At 38.9% G+C, this 16,565-nt stretch overlaps 2 protein-coding genes across 6 annotated transcripts; both read right to left on the reverse strand.

Annotated features, from left to right (window-relative positions):
• Nucleotides 1-1,975: 1,975 nt before the first annotated feature.
• On the reverse strand, nucleotides 1,976-11,120 carry LOC131794415 (uncharacterized). 5 transcript variants are annotated; one of them, XM_059111936.2, is made up of 7 exons: nucleotides 11,018-11,120; nucleotides 9,379-9,520; nucleotides 8,762-8,887; nucleotides 7,487-7,860; nucleotides 6,555-6,755; nucleotides 5,920-5,988; nucleotides 1,976-3,110 (listed from the first exon to the last, which is right to left on the reverse strand). In XM_059111936.2, exons 2-7 carry the CDS (start codon nucleotides 9,509-9,511, stop codon nucleotides 2,772-2,774), a joined length of 1,242 nt encoding a protein of 413 aa, XP_058967919.2. In that variant the 5' UTR covers nucleotides 9,512-9,520; nucleotides 11,018-11,120; the 3' UTR covers nucleotides 1,976-2,771. The 5 variants fall into 5 exon arrangements, with proteins under 5 accessions (XP_058967919.2, XP_066030660.1, XP_058967920.2 ...); XM_066174563.1 differs by having other exon boundaries at nucleotides 1,976-3,107; nucleotides 9,379-9,526; nucleotides 11,018-11,109; XM_059111937.2 differs by having other exon boundaries at nucleotides 9,379-9,526; nucleotides 11,018-11,109.
• Nucleotides 11,121-13,033: 1,913 nt separating this feature from the next.
• Nucleotides 13,034-16,565, reverse strand: LOC131794432 (uncharacterized). Its single transcript, XM_059111955.2, has 3 exons — nucleotides 16,426-16,565; nucleotides 16,085-16,260; nucleotides 13,034-14,890 (listed from the first exon to the last, which is right to left on the reverse strand). Exons 2-3 carry the CDS (start codon nucleotides 16,206-16,208, stop codon nucleotides 13,899-13,901), a joined length of 1,116 nt encoding a protein of 371 aa, XP_058967938.2. The 5' UTR covers nucleotides 16,209-16,260; nucleotides 16,426-16,565; the 3' UTR covers nucleotides 13,034-13,898.

The following is a 16,565-nucleotide window of genomic DNA, read 5'->3' on the forward strand; positions in this document are numbered from 1 at the left end:
TCAGAAGATTTAACTTTTTCCCTCTCTCTGTGCGTTCGCTCTTCCGTGCGCACTTTGCGCTCCATCGCTTGCAAAAACGATTGCGGTGAAGAAACACAGTTAGGTTGACTGCATTTGTTGTATCTGCAAAGAACCAAAGACGAAAGACCCATAAAAAATTTCAATAGACGCCTTAAGGGACGCACACGCGAAAAGATAGGTTCAACAGGTTTTAAGCAGGAAACCGACGACTTGTAATAGGGAAATTCAAGAATTGTATCGTTTTAATGGATACAAAGCCCTAAAGTCGTGAGCCAAAGGGTTTAACAAGCAGAAACAAGTTATGTGCAAGTGAGTCGGTAGATTTTCTTGACTTCCTCTACAAAACAACGGTGAAGTAAAATGACTAACATCGGCGTCGATTGAAAAACGTTGGACACATCCCCTGTCTTTCTGAAGAAACTTCGAAAGAGTGGTTGATCTAAATATTTATTTTTTCTCAGAGGATACGGTAACGAATCTGGAAATCCGATTGGTTCTTAGCGCAGTCTGCATTTTCTTATCGCTGCCCACAGCCACGGTAACGCTTTCGTGAGTCACCGCGAACATCCGTAGCTTCGTTGCCATTCATAATTAAATTTTATTTTTCCAGTTAGGCATCATTTTCAAGCAAAGTATTTTTAAGCAAATCAAGTAGATTGATAACTTATTAATCGTCTCTTTTCTTACTCTCAAATCACTTTGGCTGCCAGCAGAAAATTGTTTTCAAAATGAATTTGTGGTAGCAAATGATTATTCCATTAGTCCTCAGTACCAACTCTCCTTACCCTTCTGCTACATCTATATTTCAATTATTAGCTATTTCAGAACCCGTTATATGAGAGACTACCCAACTTGTGGGATATTCCATGTTTTTGTGAACAAAGTTCAAGAAACTTGTACTTCAAGTCTAAGGTCGGAGTTTTTAACCATACGGATTCTCCCTTAGCCAGTTAATAGCTTATGATTACTCTCTCTTTTTTCTCAGTGCATGAACGGGCGGTGTTTTACAATTTTGTGATCTGATTGGTTTTAGGAGCGGGCGATATTCTCCCATCCGACACACACGCGCACACACTCGCCTTGTTTAAATCTGTGCATTTGATTAAATCTGTGCATTTGACATTGTGGCCTTCCTATCGGTAGCATCTGCTTGTATTCACTCAAAATCTGTCGGTTCACTGTATGGATTGAGTATGTCAGAGGCCAACTATTGCTTCACGGATATAATTATTGATATTGGCGTTGAACGAGAAGGCATCGATGCAGCAACTCCCGGCTCTGGCCTTTGCAATGATAGTGCTTTAGCATCGAAGGTTCTTGGCAATTTACGGTGATTTTGCGCTGGGCATTACCTCCGGGTTTCTAACAAAGCTGTACAGACAAACCGAAGTTTTGCTGCTGAACAAACAGAATGTGGAACTCTTTATGAACGAACGAAAATGAGTTATGAACGAACACGCGCCCCTTATAGAGAGAGCCTCGATAATATCAATCAGATTCAGAAGGCAACATGGAAATTCCAAAGTTGCCCTACTGAAAATTGTCAATCTAATTAAACTGTCAACGAATGGATGACTATCACCCAGCCCAGCCTTTGTATGCTAGTACTCTCATTAGAAGACAACATTCGTGCAAGAGATTTTATAAGTCATCACGGTACCAATGAAAGTACTCCAGCTGAGAGCAAAAAAGGGGAGAGTACACCGTCGTTGTAAACCAAATGCGTTGGAAAGAAATCTTTCAAAGATGGACAGAAAAAGACGATGCCTCCCGTTGTAGTTCACCTACTAGGAGATTTACCTTCTTCGGTCAACATGAACGGATGTTGAACCCTACCCCTGAATGGTTGGCTAAATCTTCTAAGAGAGGCATTTACTCGTCCGATACAAGTCTTGGGCAATTTTTCTAACGACTCTAACAACAGTAGCAGCAGGTGATTCTAGCGTCCCCTACAAACACTAATACTATTCTTTTTGTTTCAGAAAGAGACACTGCGCAGCATAAGCTAACTAGGTATGTGCTGCACATAAAGAGTGTTACTTTGAGCCATTTTGGTCTAAGAACAAGCATTGATATTAAATTTTGAGGATTTAAATTTCTAGGCCCAGGACTTAGCACTTGTTAGTGTCCTGATTGTTTTTTCATTCTCGCCTAAAAGATCAAATACTGTTCACCTAACCAAGAAAAATGAAATGTGTAATTCAATCCCAAGAGAACGTTTGCGTATAGGTTCAATTTTCGAAGTAACATTCTCCTTCAGGAAAGAACCAAGGGCCCGGATATGGATACGGCTGCCACCCCAGAAGAACAGGTCCTTATGACATAGACATTTAACGGTTGCTATGGTACCTATTATGATTTAGTCTATTTCAAGGTGGTTATAAGTGAGAACAGGAACGATGCAGAAAATGATAACAGACTACTTTACGCTTATCTTGTGAATAACACTCTTTTAGGATCTTGCGAATACAATTTAATTTTTTAGCTATTGGAAGAAATTCAACCAATCAGAAAAGCCGACTTCATTAGGTTGAATAAAAGTGAGCACGTCATTCCCAGGGTCTCTCATTTTAAAAAATTGAAGAGAGAAACTGGAAACGAGGCTGATTGATGACTACTCTCCTCTTCGTAGAGGTGACGAGATTTTTAAAATCCTCTCCATCTCTTTTCTTTAATTCCTGAATTAATGAGATATAAATTTAATTAATAAACATTCTTCTGCAGGGTTTTTCCTCTCATTTTCTCCTCTACTAAACCGTCTTATCGAAAGAAAAACCCTGTAGAAACGTGAATCTTTTCATTTCCGTGTTCACTCTCTCCTTCTGTTTGGTAGTCCACTTTACATAGTCACGTGTTATTGAAGGAGTTGGGTCCACAGTGTCTGCACAGTCTTGTAGATATTTCTCAGTGCATATGATCCCTAGGAACTTGCAGATCTTTCTCAGAACCTCTGCGGGATGAAGAACAATTTCTATGCTTGGAATATCAAGAACACTTCCAGGAAGAGCCTCTCTTGCTTTGTTACTTCCCTTGGCCCACTTGAAATAAGCGTCTATTTTGTCATCAAGTATTTCAGGAGCTTCAGTCTGCTGAAAGTAATTTGAGACAGTTCTGCATTGTAAGAATTTTCAGAGTTATTCGTTGTGCTGATCAACAGAAAAAAAACACCCACGGAGTAGACTACTCCCGTGCCAATTTCTCATTTTTCAGCCGTTGTAATCTCATTTGAGACGCATCGCCATAAGACCACTAATTTGGAAAAACAAAACGAAGTTTTAGTGTGTTTAGTTACACTAAATGTTCCATTCTGTAAGCGGCAAGTGGAAAAGTAGTTTCAACTTGAAATAAATAACCCGAAAAGCAATTTCCTAGGTTATTTAGAGACGTTAGTAAAAGTGAGAATGGGGAGGCCACTATCTTAAGCTTAGCGAGTAAGTTCAGGAGCCTGATGCATCACACACTATCAGTATTTATGCAAACTACCACTTGCAACCTTTTAAATTAGTTATCAGCTCGTCTTAAGGTCGTGAGATTATTCTTAGATATGATTTCTCAGTTTCGCTGCAGTCGCCAGCAACAAAGTGGGGCAAGTGGTTTGTGTCAGATCAAGAAAACCTCTATTTGGGCCGCGTCGCACTGAAGTAAATTCACATAATTTCCACTTTTTCGCAAACCAAAACTTGGCAGGGTCGTATCAAACTAATATTCTTAGACCAGAGCTTCACTGATTGAATCATACGTCAATCACAAACCCAGCTCGTTCTAAAGCAAAGTAGAAAAAAAACCTCGCACGAATTGTAACAGAGGAACGGATCCTTTTTTCCTACTGATCTTTTGCGTTTTGGTTGACACTTGCGTTACTTGTGCTGGCTTCAATACATGCTACGGAAGAAGAATTTCTCGTTGAAGACATATTTTTCCAAATTGCCGCCAGTCTAACCGAACTTTAACATGAATGCTTGTTTAGCCAAAATGTTTGTTTGGCGAAAATTTGGCGACTTACAAAAATTTGGCAAGTTTTTCTAATCGAATGTTTCAGCAAAAAAAAGTGTGGATATTGATTATAAAAGCTTGTGGAAGAATTTTCAACCTGGATTCCCGGCAAACTTGCAGCATACGCTGTCTCCATTAGCTCCCTCTTTTCACACAAACAATAGATTGCCCATTTTGCGCCGTAAGGAGTATGGGAAAATTTGTGGGCAATACCTCATTAAACTGAATTCAGTTCTTGTTCTCAGTATCCTTTTGTTTATTTTTGAGCGGAGATTGTCTCTCCAGTTTGGCCTTGTGTCGACATATGAATACGGCCATTAATAACGTGCCTTTTTAAAAATACCCTTCAGAGAAGGTGTTGTAAAACCGTCGTATTGCTGGGCTGTTGTGAATAGAGGGATAAAAAGAAGACACACAAAACGCCATCTGCAAAGACTTCAATCAGCTTTGAAAGAACAAGGCCAAATCTCACATGAAGTTAGTGGATCCTCCTCAAGCTTTTTCCATTTGGCACACCTTATTAGTGTTTATCATATCTTCCTTGCCAATAAGCAAAGCTCCAATTATAACACATGAACACGAAAAGTTATCGCAAAAAAGATTTCGCGTTAAGAAAATTAGGATTGAAACAAAAACATGTTTGTGATCGACAGGGCTATGACTGAAAATTATTACAAATTCTCACGATCACATCGGAAACAACTTTGTAAGGTAACAACATGATTTCGAGTGCAATTTGGAGTCTTAGAAATATGTGCAAGTGCTTATTTACACCAAATTGCTCGAGCAATCAAAACTATAACAAAATTCTTGATTGTGATTGATTATCACCAGCCCGATTTGACCACTTATAATATACATGGAAAAATTACTCAGTTCCGATTGGTTAAGATAAATGCAGTTTTTAGGTAATTCAGTGCAGAAGAGAGTTAATTCAGCGCAAAGAAAGTAACAAATCAGACATTCTGATTGGTAAATAATTAAAGAAACTCACGGATAGCCAATCAAATGCAAGCCTTGGATGTCGCAACAAAATTTGGAAATTTGAACGTTTGCGAGCGAAACAATGGCCGGCGTTTTAAGTAGGTTTTCTTTCGCCACCGCAGCTGAAAAATAGTTCAAACAACGAAAATACTGTAAAAAGCACTGCTTTTTGGTTGTCGGTTCGGAAAAAGTGGTGTTTAGAGAAGGGAATTGCCAAGGAAATCGAAAATTACGAGCCGACCCAGCATACCACTTTGCTCGAGCGATCCAAAGCCGAACAAACATGGTTAAACCTCGGAAACGACGATTCCATTTCATCGAAAGTGATTCGGACACAGACTGGACAATTCCTTGAACTGTTTGGGCGGACTTTGAACTTTTTTGCGCCTTAAAGATGTGAAGGTATCGTTGCATATTATTGTTTTGATCGTACGCTGTTGTTTTGACCGAACGCACGGTTTGAATAAATTATTTTTGCTCTTGATGCGCACGCTTTGCTTATGTTTAATTATGATTAGCCATCTCGTATTTGTCCATGTATATCATTAACACGTAATCACATGATTTTTCTCGTGCAATTTGGAATAAACAAGCACTTGTTAATTTTTTCAAAGACCACAAATTGCACTCGCCCTACGGGCTCGTTCAATTTTGTCAGTCTTTAAAAAAATTTACTTGTGCTTATTTATTCCAAATTGCACTCGAAATCATGTGATTACCTATACTAATAGGACAGTATACGCGTCATGCTTGTAATTGGACAGTGTAGAAGGGCATTTAAAGAGACAGCTAAGGTGATTGAATAAAAAAATATTTTTAAAAATTTCCCTAAATGTTCCTTACCAATGTTTGTTTCCAAAAATACAATTAAAAAACATTGGTCACCGTGCTCGTTAAGGAGATATAATGGGCCAAACTTACCCCATTTATGCCTGTACTGGCTCTAATCACGCGCTTCATTTCATCTGTTCTCGGTAAATTTTGCTGCAGCTGGAAGCAAAGGTTTCAAAGTAACACTTGAAACAGTCTTGAAAATTACGCAAATTTAAACGACATCGACGCAAAACATTCCTCAAGTCGTTCCCTTCAAGGTCATAATTTGCATCCTCTAGTAACGGGCTTTGTGCACACTTTTAGTTTTATCTTTTTTTTCCTTCGAAGAATTTTTGATATGAAAAAATAGGAGAAATCATGTTGTTACTTGTTCATGAAATGGACACGAAAAAATGTGCATAAAAACCGTCGCAGAACGTCAAGACAGACGAAATTTAAAGCGCGTGCGCTATTTGTATTTGCACTCGCGTTAAAACTGCACTCGTGTTATATGAGAATGCACTCGTTTTCAGCAAATCAGAAGCGCGTAATTTCTTCATGTATATTATTAAGGTTAGAACTGAAGCTTGCGTTAAGGGAGTGTCGTTGTGATCGCTCACTGGTGAATTTGTTTCTTATCTTAACGCGGATTGCTGAACCCACCTTTAAACGACTGTCATAATCATTTTCAAACACTGTACATCAAAGGAAGTTGAATTAAAGTAATTGAAATATTATCACACCTTGACTTCGTGGCTCCCTTCACGCTGTTTGATTTTACTATGCTGTAGAACCATGGTCGCAATATTGTCAAATGGATTTCTTACGACATGAATGAACTTCACCTTGGCAGCGGCAGTTTTCTCTAACAGACGTACAGCGTCAATAGCATCGTCGTTAAGCATTGCGGAGGCCGTAAATGCACCTGCTTTGTCTCCAATCACCTTAGTACGGAAAAGGAAAATTGATAGAGTTCTGGATGAAATGCATATCACTAGGCGCAAGTAGGCATTTATAGTCATTTTATAGGCATTGTTCCGCTCTCTTTTCTCGGAAGACCGTTCAAAGTTACCGCCGGTGGACTAAAAAAGTACCCGGATGTGCCGCAGCATTCTGCGCGATGAGGAAAAAATTGCGCATATAGGCAGAGAGATAAACAAGTTGGTCAACCCCGCTTCGAAAAGCATCAGAGCTAGTCTACTAAGGAACCAGTTTAATCATCTCTGAGGCCCAGTACAGACGTCGAACTCCTCTTGAGACGAACTCTATGGCAATTTTGGTCAAACCCTAACTGCCGGGTTAAGTTCGACCATCGAACACAATTCTTTGAACCCAATTTAGGGCCGCAAAAACGAATATCTCGATCAGCAGGATTTCAAATAAGGTTTTGAATTAAGTTTGTTTCATGAAAAAGATCGAGGTTTGTCCCACAGTCGATCTTCACACGTTTTATCCATCCTAAGCGAAAAGTGTTGGTCAATCCAAAGTTCAGTTGGAAGAATTAAACTGATTCTAACGTCGAAACTTAAGATGTACTTACTTCTCTCAGTTTAGCCAAGCGAAGTTCGACGTTTGAACTAGGCCTAGTTGTCAATGATATTAATTATGGCGTCTAAGATAGGGATTAAGACAGAGTTTGAGTTACATCAGGTAGATTTTAGGTTCCGCGGCTTACCTCAATGTATTGATCAAATCTTCCTTGCCACTGGTTTGGTACCATATATCCATATCTTGAAGCCTTGTTCGTGACATTTCCTTCGAAGGTTCTTGACCGTCTTCCCGTGGAAACTGATTTCTCTGAAGCTTGGAACATAATATCATAAAATTTGTATATTGAGCTGTCGATGAATGAGCCAGACCTTCTTCTCCATGCGTTGAAAGCCATTCTTTCGTCAGATACAACCATGCGCGGATGGGCATCCATTAGCGACCCTAGAAGACTGTGACGACTACGTGGATAACCAATGAAAAACACGATGGTGTGCACGTGACCATAAGCTTTGTACAAGTCATTTGTTGAAACTGGATGATCTGCATTGTAACCTGGATCTTTAATATGAATTGGTAACTTATATCAGTAAAAAGTAAGCAACTTCCTGCGATCACAAACTTGAAAAGTTGTGTAAAATTTTATGAGCCAGCTGCAATTTCCAATTCAAAAGCTTTCCTGACTAATGGAAATACTTGCGACATTATTCATGTCATATTATGTCATTTGCCAATGTTTTCTTTCCCTGACACTACGATAACAGTATTTTTAAGTCCCTCTTGAATCTAGACATCGTCTCGCTGAACACACGATATAATCTTTCTTTTTTTACGCGTCCTGAAAATGAGCGAAGACCCAACCAAAGAAAGTAAAAAACTCGTTTCATACGCAAAGTACCAAGGGACATGGAACCGCTTTAACGGTGGTATGAATGACTAAACTGTAGTTATTTCACTCTCAACGACCAGTTGACTGCAGACTGCGATACCAGCTACTTAGCCAGAAAGTTTGCAGTGATAGACATCGCAATTGGTATTCCAGCCTCCTCTTACTTCCTGACTCGCTCAGTAAAATGTTTTCTCCATTTCGCCACTCACGTTTTAGATCGTTTTATGGTAGCCTACTTCGTCTTTCTGGGCAGTTCAATAGCTATTCTTCGATGCGTTACCGTTCAACACAACAAAAACGTTAGAAAATAATCGAAATTTTTGAGCGCAAAATTTGGCCTGCTACACGGCCAAGGGCTCTCTGTTTTTTAAAATTCATTAATTCCCGAGTACGTGGATTTCATTTCACACAAATCTACTGAGCAACATCTACGAATTATGCTCACAGATAAATTAAAAAGCATGAATGTCGTAGTTGCTCTAACCACATCAGCTAAAATATACTCAATTTTCGGCCAGGAAGACAGGAACAAAGACAAATTTGGCAAAGGAAAATGCCTGAACAACTCCTTACCGTCTATTCTTGTTTCTCCCGTAGTTTGCTGTGTTTCCAATTTCTCCCTTCCGAATTCATCCTTTTCATTTTCCGTTGACGGTTTTAGTGACGTGATATCACGATCTCCATACCATAATAACTGTCCTTTGAATGAATATGATGACAGGGCGATCAGCGGGTAAAGAAAACAAAATCGAAGGTGAACTATGGCGATAGTCTTAGCGACAGTAAGTGTTTATCACAGAAAAAGTAAGCTCTCAAGTTAGCTGTTAACAAGACAATATATTAACAGCATTGCAGTTAACACGACGGCGTTTCTTATCAAGAGCAATGTACAGAGACTGAGACAGACAGACATTCTGTACAATGACTGAATGTGGTACATTTCTGACATGTGACAGATATTTGAATGAATATGTCAAGTTGATGTACTAACAACTTTCCACAAACAAAAGTACGCTATTCTAAAGGTGACTGGCAAAATTAGTCAACTTTTGTTCAGGCTATACCTCTATTGTTTTAGATGATAGAGACGATTTTCATGAAATGAATGGCTAACTAAAGAACTTTTTAGCACAGAAGGCAGATAAAATTTCAGGCGATAATCATTGGAACAGTGATTCTATCTTCCATACCAGAGCTCGCCAAGGGTCCTGACTGATACTTTATGTGAGTGTATCTGTCGCTCCACACAATAAAAAGTCCTGCCAATGCCAAGCCAATAACTGTACCCAAAAGAACTCCGCGTGTGGCCCTGGAACTGGGCATCTTCACTACCTGTTTCTCACAATAATGATTTTGATGAGACCCAGTTTACTGATTTACTCATAAAAACCCTTAAAAAGTTCTGTTTGCCACCATGTATCTCAGTGAGATGAAGATTTTTCACTCTCTGTCACTCGAAATTGATGCCTATAAGTTGCTCTTTGATTAAAAAATACTTTGATATCATTGAGAAACTGACCAATCATTGCCGAAAAACAGCTTAAAAGTAAACAAGTGGTGCGTCGATTAATTCGAAGCTTCAACATTCCCCCCCCCCCCCGGCAGCCAATTCCCCGGGTATTACTTTCAAAGATTGGCTCGTTTAAATTCCCCCTCCATCCCCCCCAGGCCAAAATTGCGTTCAGATGCCTCACCCATTATTGAACGATTCTTTCTGTGATCAACAGCGAATGTTATGGTCACGTATGCGAAAATTGTCCTTCTAAGCTATTCGCTCACAAAGGCAGACTCTTCAACTTTAAACTCCTCCATGAAAACACGTGTATTACGCCGGAAAGACTTGACACATCCAGTTCAAACGCCCCACCCCACCTAGGCAAGGTTCACCTTCCCCCCCGGGCACAGACGACGGTGAAATGCCCGTGGGGGAATTTCCAGGGGGTATGTTGAAGCTTCGAAGAGGCCATTTCCGAATTACCTTTAGCCTCTTTTTCTAAACGAGGCCTGGTGCTCAACCATTGCTATGAAAATGAGTTTAATTTACATGTGGATGAAAACTTATAATCATATGAAAGGATCAGCACTAGGACTCGCTTTGAAAATGAGGTCAACGGTAACTCGAAAATGGCCTATTGATCGGCGCATAATTCCTCGCGCGCACGCAATCGAAATGATTTTATGTGTATTTTGCAATTGAATTGAGTTTCCTTTTAATCATTTTCAAGCTGTTACCTGAATTCAAACTTTCCTTTTTGAGAGAAAAAATGATCTTTACGGTTAAACCCATACAACCCGAGAAGTTAGAAAATTTACAATAAAAGATAACGTACAAAATAAAATTAACAATAAAGCACTGACTTCTGTACATGAAATTGAGCAATGGTCACGAGGTCACTAAGACTTTATTGCGCTTTCATTATTGCTTATGTTGATTTTCTTATCGCGAGAACATCAACATAAGCAATAATCAATGGATCCGGTGAGCTATATGAATTTTGTCCCTAATTTCATATGAGAAATTTAGCCAGAATCAGGAGTTGAGATCTCTACAAGAAATGTCTTCAAACGAGACATTTCAGATCACTTACCGAAATAAACAAGATGTATTACTTCAAATGTCATCCGTTAAAACTGACTATAGTATTTATGTGGGAAGATTCAAGCCATTTTTCTCTTTTTAACGCATCTAAGGTTTCTTTTTTGAGGGTAAGAGAGAAAAATCAGGTTATATCTCGGACTCTGAGCAACCTGTTTCGATAGACTCGCAGGCTCAATTGTGGTTTGGGAAAAGAAGGGTGAGTGTAAATAAAAATCTATAGAGATAATTACCTTTTCTACGCTGGTTTTGCCTCCGGTATCCGACGTACTGGTCCTTCTTGTATCTTGAAATTATTCACTAGCGTCAATTTTTTCGTTGAAATCAGCTAATTGTTGAGCGTTCATGTGGTGAAAGACATATTGCTAAGGGAACTGCTTAATGTTTATTTATGTTTTAGTTAAACTGGCCTTTTCAATTTGTTTGCCGCAAGTTTGAGTAGAGGTGAATCTTACGTCAGACACAAATTCTGGACGAGAAGTTATGAACATACCTTGATTAATTTTGAGTGTAGCCTTCAGCAAGCAAATTAATGTGGTCTTAAATGATCCCGTGGTATTATACTTATTGTTTAGAGGCAATTGAAAACACATCTCCATCTCTCTTGGTTTATCGCCTGTGGTAATTTATTCAGTTTCTTTGTTTGTTACTCTTAAGCGTGAAGTTTTTTTTAAAAAATCACGTAAAAAACGTTTAGAGTAGTCTTGATATGACTTCAGGGGGCTTTATATATCATCCGAGTTGATGTAGGAGTGAAATGAAACTCTGAAAGTTATAAGCAACAGGTAAACCTTGATTCTCTACTCCTGGTGTGAAGTTTTAATGTTTGACAAACGAATATTTTGAAAATGGAATAAACTTGAGATTCTATTAGTTTCATGTTGCATGTAACCTAAAATATTTTGTACTTAAATCACGCCATATAACTGATACCTCATTTTGGTAAAATACGAGGAGCCTGTAGCTCGCATAAGCCTCTTGGTTTCCCTACGGGTTTTTTCGCCCCATGCTAAATTTTCAGCTATGTCATATTAATTATAATGTATATGTAATCCCTTTTTTTTCCACTGATGTATCATAGCTACAAAGTTGCAACATAAAATAGCAAAAAATGTAAAGAAAAGTGATAATTAACGTTTTATGGAATATTTTTAAAATCGTAATGGCGTCGGTGCTTAAACTAGTACTAAGTTTAGTTCGTTTTTATAATTATTTTGCTTTGTAATTACGGCCATTTTCTATTTAGATCGGATCGGAAATATTGTTAATTCCAAAAGTATCTGTTCGTTGTTACGTACCCTGGAGTAAACAAGTCGCGATATAAAATTCATTAGGTAGGGACATTTTACAAGGTATGAAGACATTACCATGACGATTCTTTGCTTTTGTTTCATGTTAATTTCAAATGCATTCTCAGCGCTGTGGGGATTAGAATCGAAATACAGGAGTTCTCAAGTGTCAATTCATGTTTTCAAGGAGCAGTTTTGAGCCTTCAAACTTTTGAAAAGACTTGAAACGATTCAGTTGTAATTACCGCGTTGTGGCCTCAGTTGAATAGATTCTATGTCTGTTTGTATATATATCAGGATTCGGGTTTATTCATTCGTAGCTTTTACAACATAAGTAATGTATCGTTATCTTGTGGTGAATAATCTCTATATAGAGAAAGGGAATCGACAGGCTATCTAGAATCTTCTTAAATTGTCACACATAGTATGGGGAAGTTGAAATTCTGAATAAACAGGAACTCAACCCTGACTCGGGCAGAGAAAAGCTCATCAGAACCATAGTCGGTCTCACTTTCTCCTCCGTCCTTTCAGCCTTCTTTTTCTCTTCCTCAAGAGCATTCGTTCGTGCATGGGCATATGTTGTGAAAAAGGCTGATGACTACACTTGTTCAAATTAAATTAGCGAGTAAAACCACCATCACATTTGGGGTCTAAATAGACCTATTTATTTCTTATCACGACTTCTGTTTGTATATATATCAGGATCCGGGTTTATTCATTCGTAGCTTTTACAACATAAGTAATGTATCGTTATCTTGTGGTGAATAAAGACTTTTAGTATATACCACACAGGTGAATGGTGCTTTTTGCGCGCGCTGATTGGCTAGTTCGGAAGTAAATAGCAAGTACTGTTCACTTCCGAGCAGCCGATGAGACAAAATCGCGCATCAAGAGTATTATTTCCCATCATTTTTTGGTATATTGAAAGAAGAAAACTAATTTTCTGGTATCACTGTGCTATACTGAATACTAAAACAATTATTCAATCAGGTGTCGATAAAAGTGGTGAATAATTACCTCGTCGCCTTGCGGCTCGGTAAATATCCACCACAATTCACCTCCACTTCGGTGAATAATTATTAATTACTATTTTTCTTTTAATATCTCCATTAGCAATGCGACGAATAATCACCAGCCATCCGACAGAACGATCATCAGCCGTCCCGCGAATAAATAATTAGATATTCGACGGATAAACTACCAGTTATCCGTCGGACAAATTATTAGGGAGTTTAAGAAACGACGACGCCGTGGACAACGTCGGTTAAAAAATGAACTTATATTTCACCTTCGAACCTCGCGATACTCTTAGGTCATTTATCTTGTTTCTTGCTTTCAAAACTATCTCGAACTGAATATGGAACACGGTGTTAAATTAGAATCGTCGCCGTTCAAGTTCTCCAGACGACGCAAAGTTTGGTTATTTCACGTTGTTGTTTTGCAGAGGACGCAAAGAAATTCACAAAGCTTTACTACGCACGTGCCCAGCTATTGTTCTGCTCATTAAACCTTTTGTTTAGTGACGTTCCCGTTGCCATTGCCGTCGTGGTTTTCTTAAACTCCCTACTATCAATGCGACGGTTTCTTTATTAGGTGTCCGACGGGTGAACCACCAGCACTCCGGCGGGTAAAGCATTAGCCATTACACGGAAGGTAGATCATAAGCTGTTGTACGGATAAATCACAAGTTACCTAACGGATATGCGCATCGTTCGTTACCTTTCCATTAGATAAATCAGGAACTATCTAACGCAAAACTAGTGATTAATTATTATTAACCTCTCAAATTAAAGTTTGTTTTTATTGTCACTGGAAAATCCCTTTCTCAGTCGGCAGTTTGTCGTCTGAAAAGCTGTGGTGCCGTGCTGTATGAAAGTGATGAACTTGAGCTGGGAGAGTGTAACTCCTCCTCGGAACTTCCCAGTGAAATAAGCGGGGTGTGCATTGTCTTTCCGGGACTGGAAGACCTGTTCATCAAACTTGGACACATTACAGCAGCGTTTTCATAACAAAAATGAGAGATCAAATGCGAATCGTTGGGTATTCGTGATATTTTTCTTTCTTCGACTCCCATGAAATAGGAGAAAAACGTTGTCTTTCGTTGCAGACAGAAAGCAACGTTTAACAATTGGAGAACTACGATAGCAATAGATATGTCGACAAGCACGATATTCACAATCCACGCTAACTTGAATAGGTCTACATCAGGAAATACACACGTGACCAAGGTTTGCTTGTGCACGTGACAAACAAAAGACCCTTGGAATTCAACATAGTTCAGTACAGGATATGCTACATAAAAGGTCACCATAAAGATGAAGATACCAAGACTTAACATAAGCTTTGTAGTGTAAACTCTTATAAGGAATTTCCTTCCTTCCCAGCGTTCAACTTGAGCGCTTAGATACTCATTAAGAATTTCAAAACTTTGGTCTTTTTTGACCGGTGAATGGCCTGAATCAACTCGAACAGGGCAAATTTTACTTGAGCTGTCAGCCACGAATCTTATACAGGTACGAAGAATATCGGAAGCCCAAGTGTTCCATAAAATCGTTGGAATGCAAGAAAGAGCAGCTTGAATGACCAAAGCAAATGGAAGATAATTCTGATAAATGACGCGTCCTTCTTCAGATTTGATCCCCATTATGGTGACCCCAGGGATTGTGTTAGGCTCACCTCCTGACGCGACGATCAGGTTTTCCCGGGTATCTGTCATTGACATTAAGCAATAAGCTTTATCGTAATCTGCCTGTGATTGGCTGTAGGACAGGTTCTCTTTAACACCCCTGTTGATTGGTTGGCAGACAATGAGCGAACCTTTAACGAAAAGAAACCATGTTGTAAACCATGTTTATCAAACAGATTTCTAGAAGAAGACATCAAAGCTACATTTCACAAAAACCCTTCAGTTTTGCTTCTCGAAAACTCTCAAAACTAAGTCGCAGAAGCAAGTTTTATGGTCAATTCCCAAGATCTGATTGTTAATTCTCCCCTCTAGCTGCTACACATTTCCTTGAAAATTAGTCACGAGCATTTAGTGTTACGTCAAGACAACAACCTCTACCTGATGAGTTTGAGTATTCTCAATACCTGTTTTCAGTGTAATGTATGGATGTAACAGGGAGAAGTTAATATAAATCACAGCTGGGAGTTAAAGAGTTAATGGGAATAATACTAAAGTAACATCCACAAGGTCTCCCCATATCCTTAAGATATCTTTGTAATGTCCAGCATAAGAATAGCAAAGGGTTAGAATATCGGCATTTAGAGGTGTTCTTTAGATGTGTTTATAGCTTGTCACAAGCGGTCGCATTGTCGTATTATTGGAGAATAAAAAATCATTAAGAGGAGGAAATCCTTTCATTTTAAGTTTCAGATTCAGAAACCTAGTCATGGCGATATGGCATGAGGACCATTACTGACAAGATAACGAAATAGACCGACTGTTCATGTTGAAACGTGTGGGTAGAAGCTAAGCGAGCCACACACAGAAAAGGTATCACGAGCCAAGACTTGAAGCAAAAGCCGCGTTCGATCTGCTTTTATAGCAGCGACATCAATGTATACATCTTCTGCTTCTGCTTCCCGGTGCTTGTTTCTTATTAAATAAGTAGTAAACTGATGCGGAAAAGATGTTTGGTACGGGTTTGTCGGGCGTTTTCTATCTTTAGGTTTTAACAAATTTTATGAAGTAATCGAGGTACAGCTCGTGTTGTTCGGTCAAAAACCTATCATTTATTGCAATGGTAAACCCATTGTAATATTAATATTTTCTATTAGCTTAGCGGCGTAATGTCCCACGCGAGGTGTTGGATGAACACGAGAAAAGTTTGTAAATGATAAATAATAAACCCTGTCGAACTGAAAAAAACTGTTTCATTCCGAGAAATTAAAGGACTGACTGACTAAACTTTAAGAATAAGGTACGCAAGTTAACTATTATTGAATACTTGACGAAAGCACCAGATTTCAAGCTATATGGTAAGTTGAGAGACTTCGAAATGTACTTACCGATAAAGTGTTCTTTTACTATGAGAAATAAACCCATAGCGGCGACTGCATACACCGACAACTGCCGCACCACTGAGTCAAGGAGAGTTTCTGTTCTGACCTGTTCATGCTTCCCCTCATCCATATCTCTCGTCAAAACGTGTCGGTAAACATCGATCGTGTTCCAGACTGTATCTCTATTCAAAAGATTAAAGAATTTAGCAGTATTATGCACATCTCCAAGTACTCTTCCTATCATTATTTCAGTTCAGTCAAGGACAAAACAATCCAAGAGTTTATCACAAGAATCAACAGATAATCAAATTCACAGCATGTCGCATTTCTTGAAACTGTCACTTTACCTCTAGAAATGGGTTATTTACGTTGCTCATTTGTGACTGCAACGGAACTCGGTCCAGGAGAAAGCTCCACAAGAAGAGGATTCAACTCTACTTCCTGTTCAACTAAACAAAATACAAACGTGACATTAGTTTGAAAATCG

The sequence above is a fragment of the Pocillopora verrucosa genome, chromosome 11, assembly GCF_036669915.1.
Source record: "Pocillopora verrucosa isolate sample1 chromosome 11, ASM3666991v2, whole genome shotgun sequence".
Lineage (NCBI taxonomy): Eukaryota > Metazoa > Cnidaria > Anthozoa > Scleractinia > Pocilloporidae > Pocillopora > Pocillopora verrucosa.

Excerpts from the sequence above, each read along its gene's own strand:
- LOC131794415 (XM_059111936.2), bottom strand. The coding sequence starts at position 9,511 with ATGCCCAGTTCCAGGGCCACACGCGGAGTTCTTTTGGGTACAGTTATT. Across the intron at positions 8,888-9,378 it reads AGGACCCTTGGCGAGCTCTG|GACAGTTATTATGGTATGGA; the intron begins GTATGGAAGATA and ends ATTCATTCAAAG. Across the intron at positions 6,756-7,486 it reads GATTTGATCAATACATTGAG|GTGATTGGAGACAAAGCAGG; the intron begins GTAAGCCGCGGA and ends TTCCGTACTAAG.
- LOC131794432 (XM_059111955.2), bottom strand. The coding sequence starts at position 16,208 with ATGGATGAGGGGAAGCATGAACAGGTCAGAACAGAAACTCTCCTTGAC. Across the intron at positions 14,891-16,084 it reads AGTAAAAGAACACTTTATCG|GTTCGCTCATTGTCTGCCAA; the intron begins GTAAGTACATTT and ends TTTTCGTTAAAG.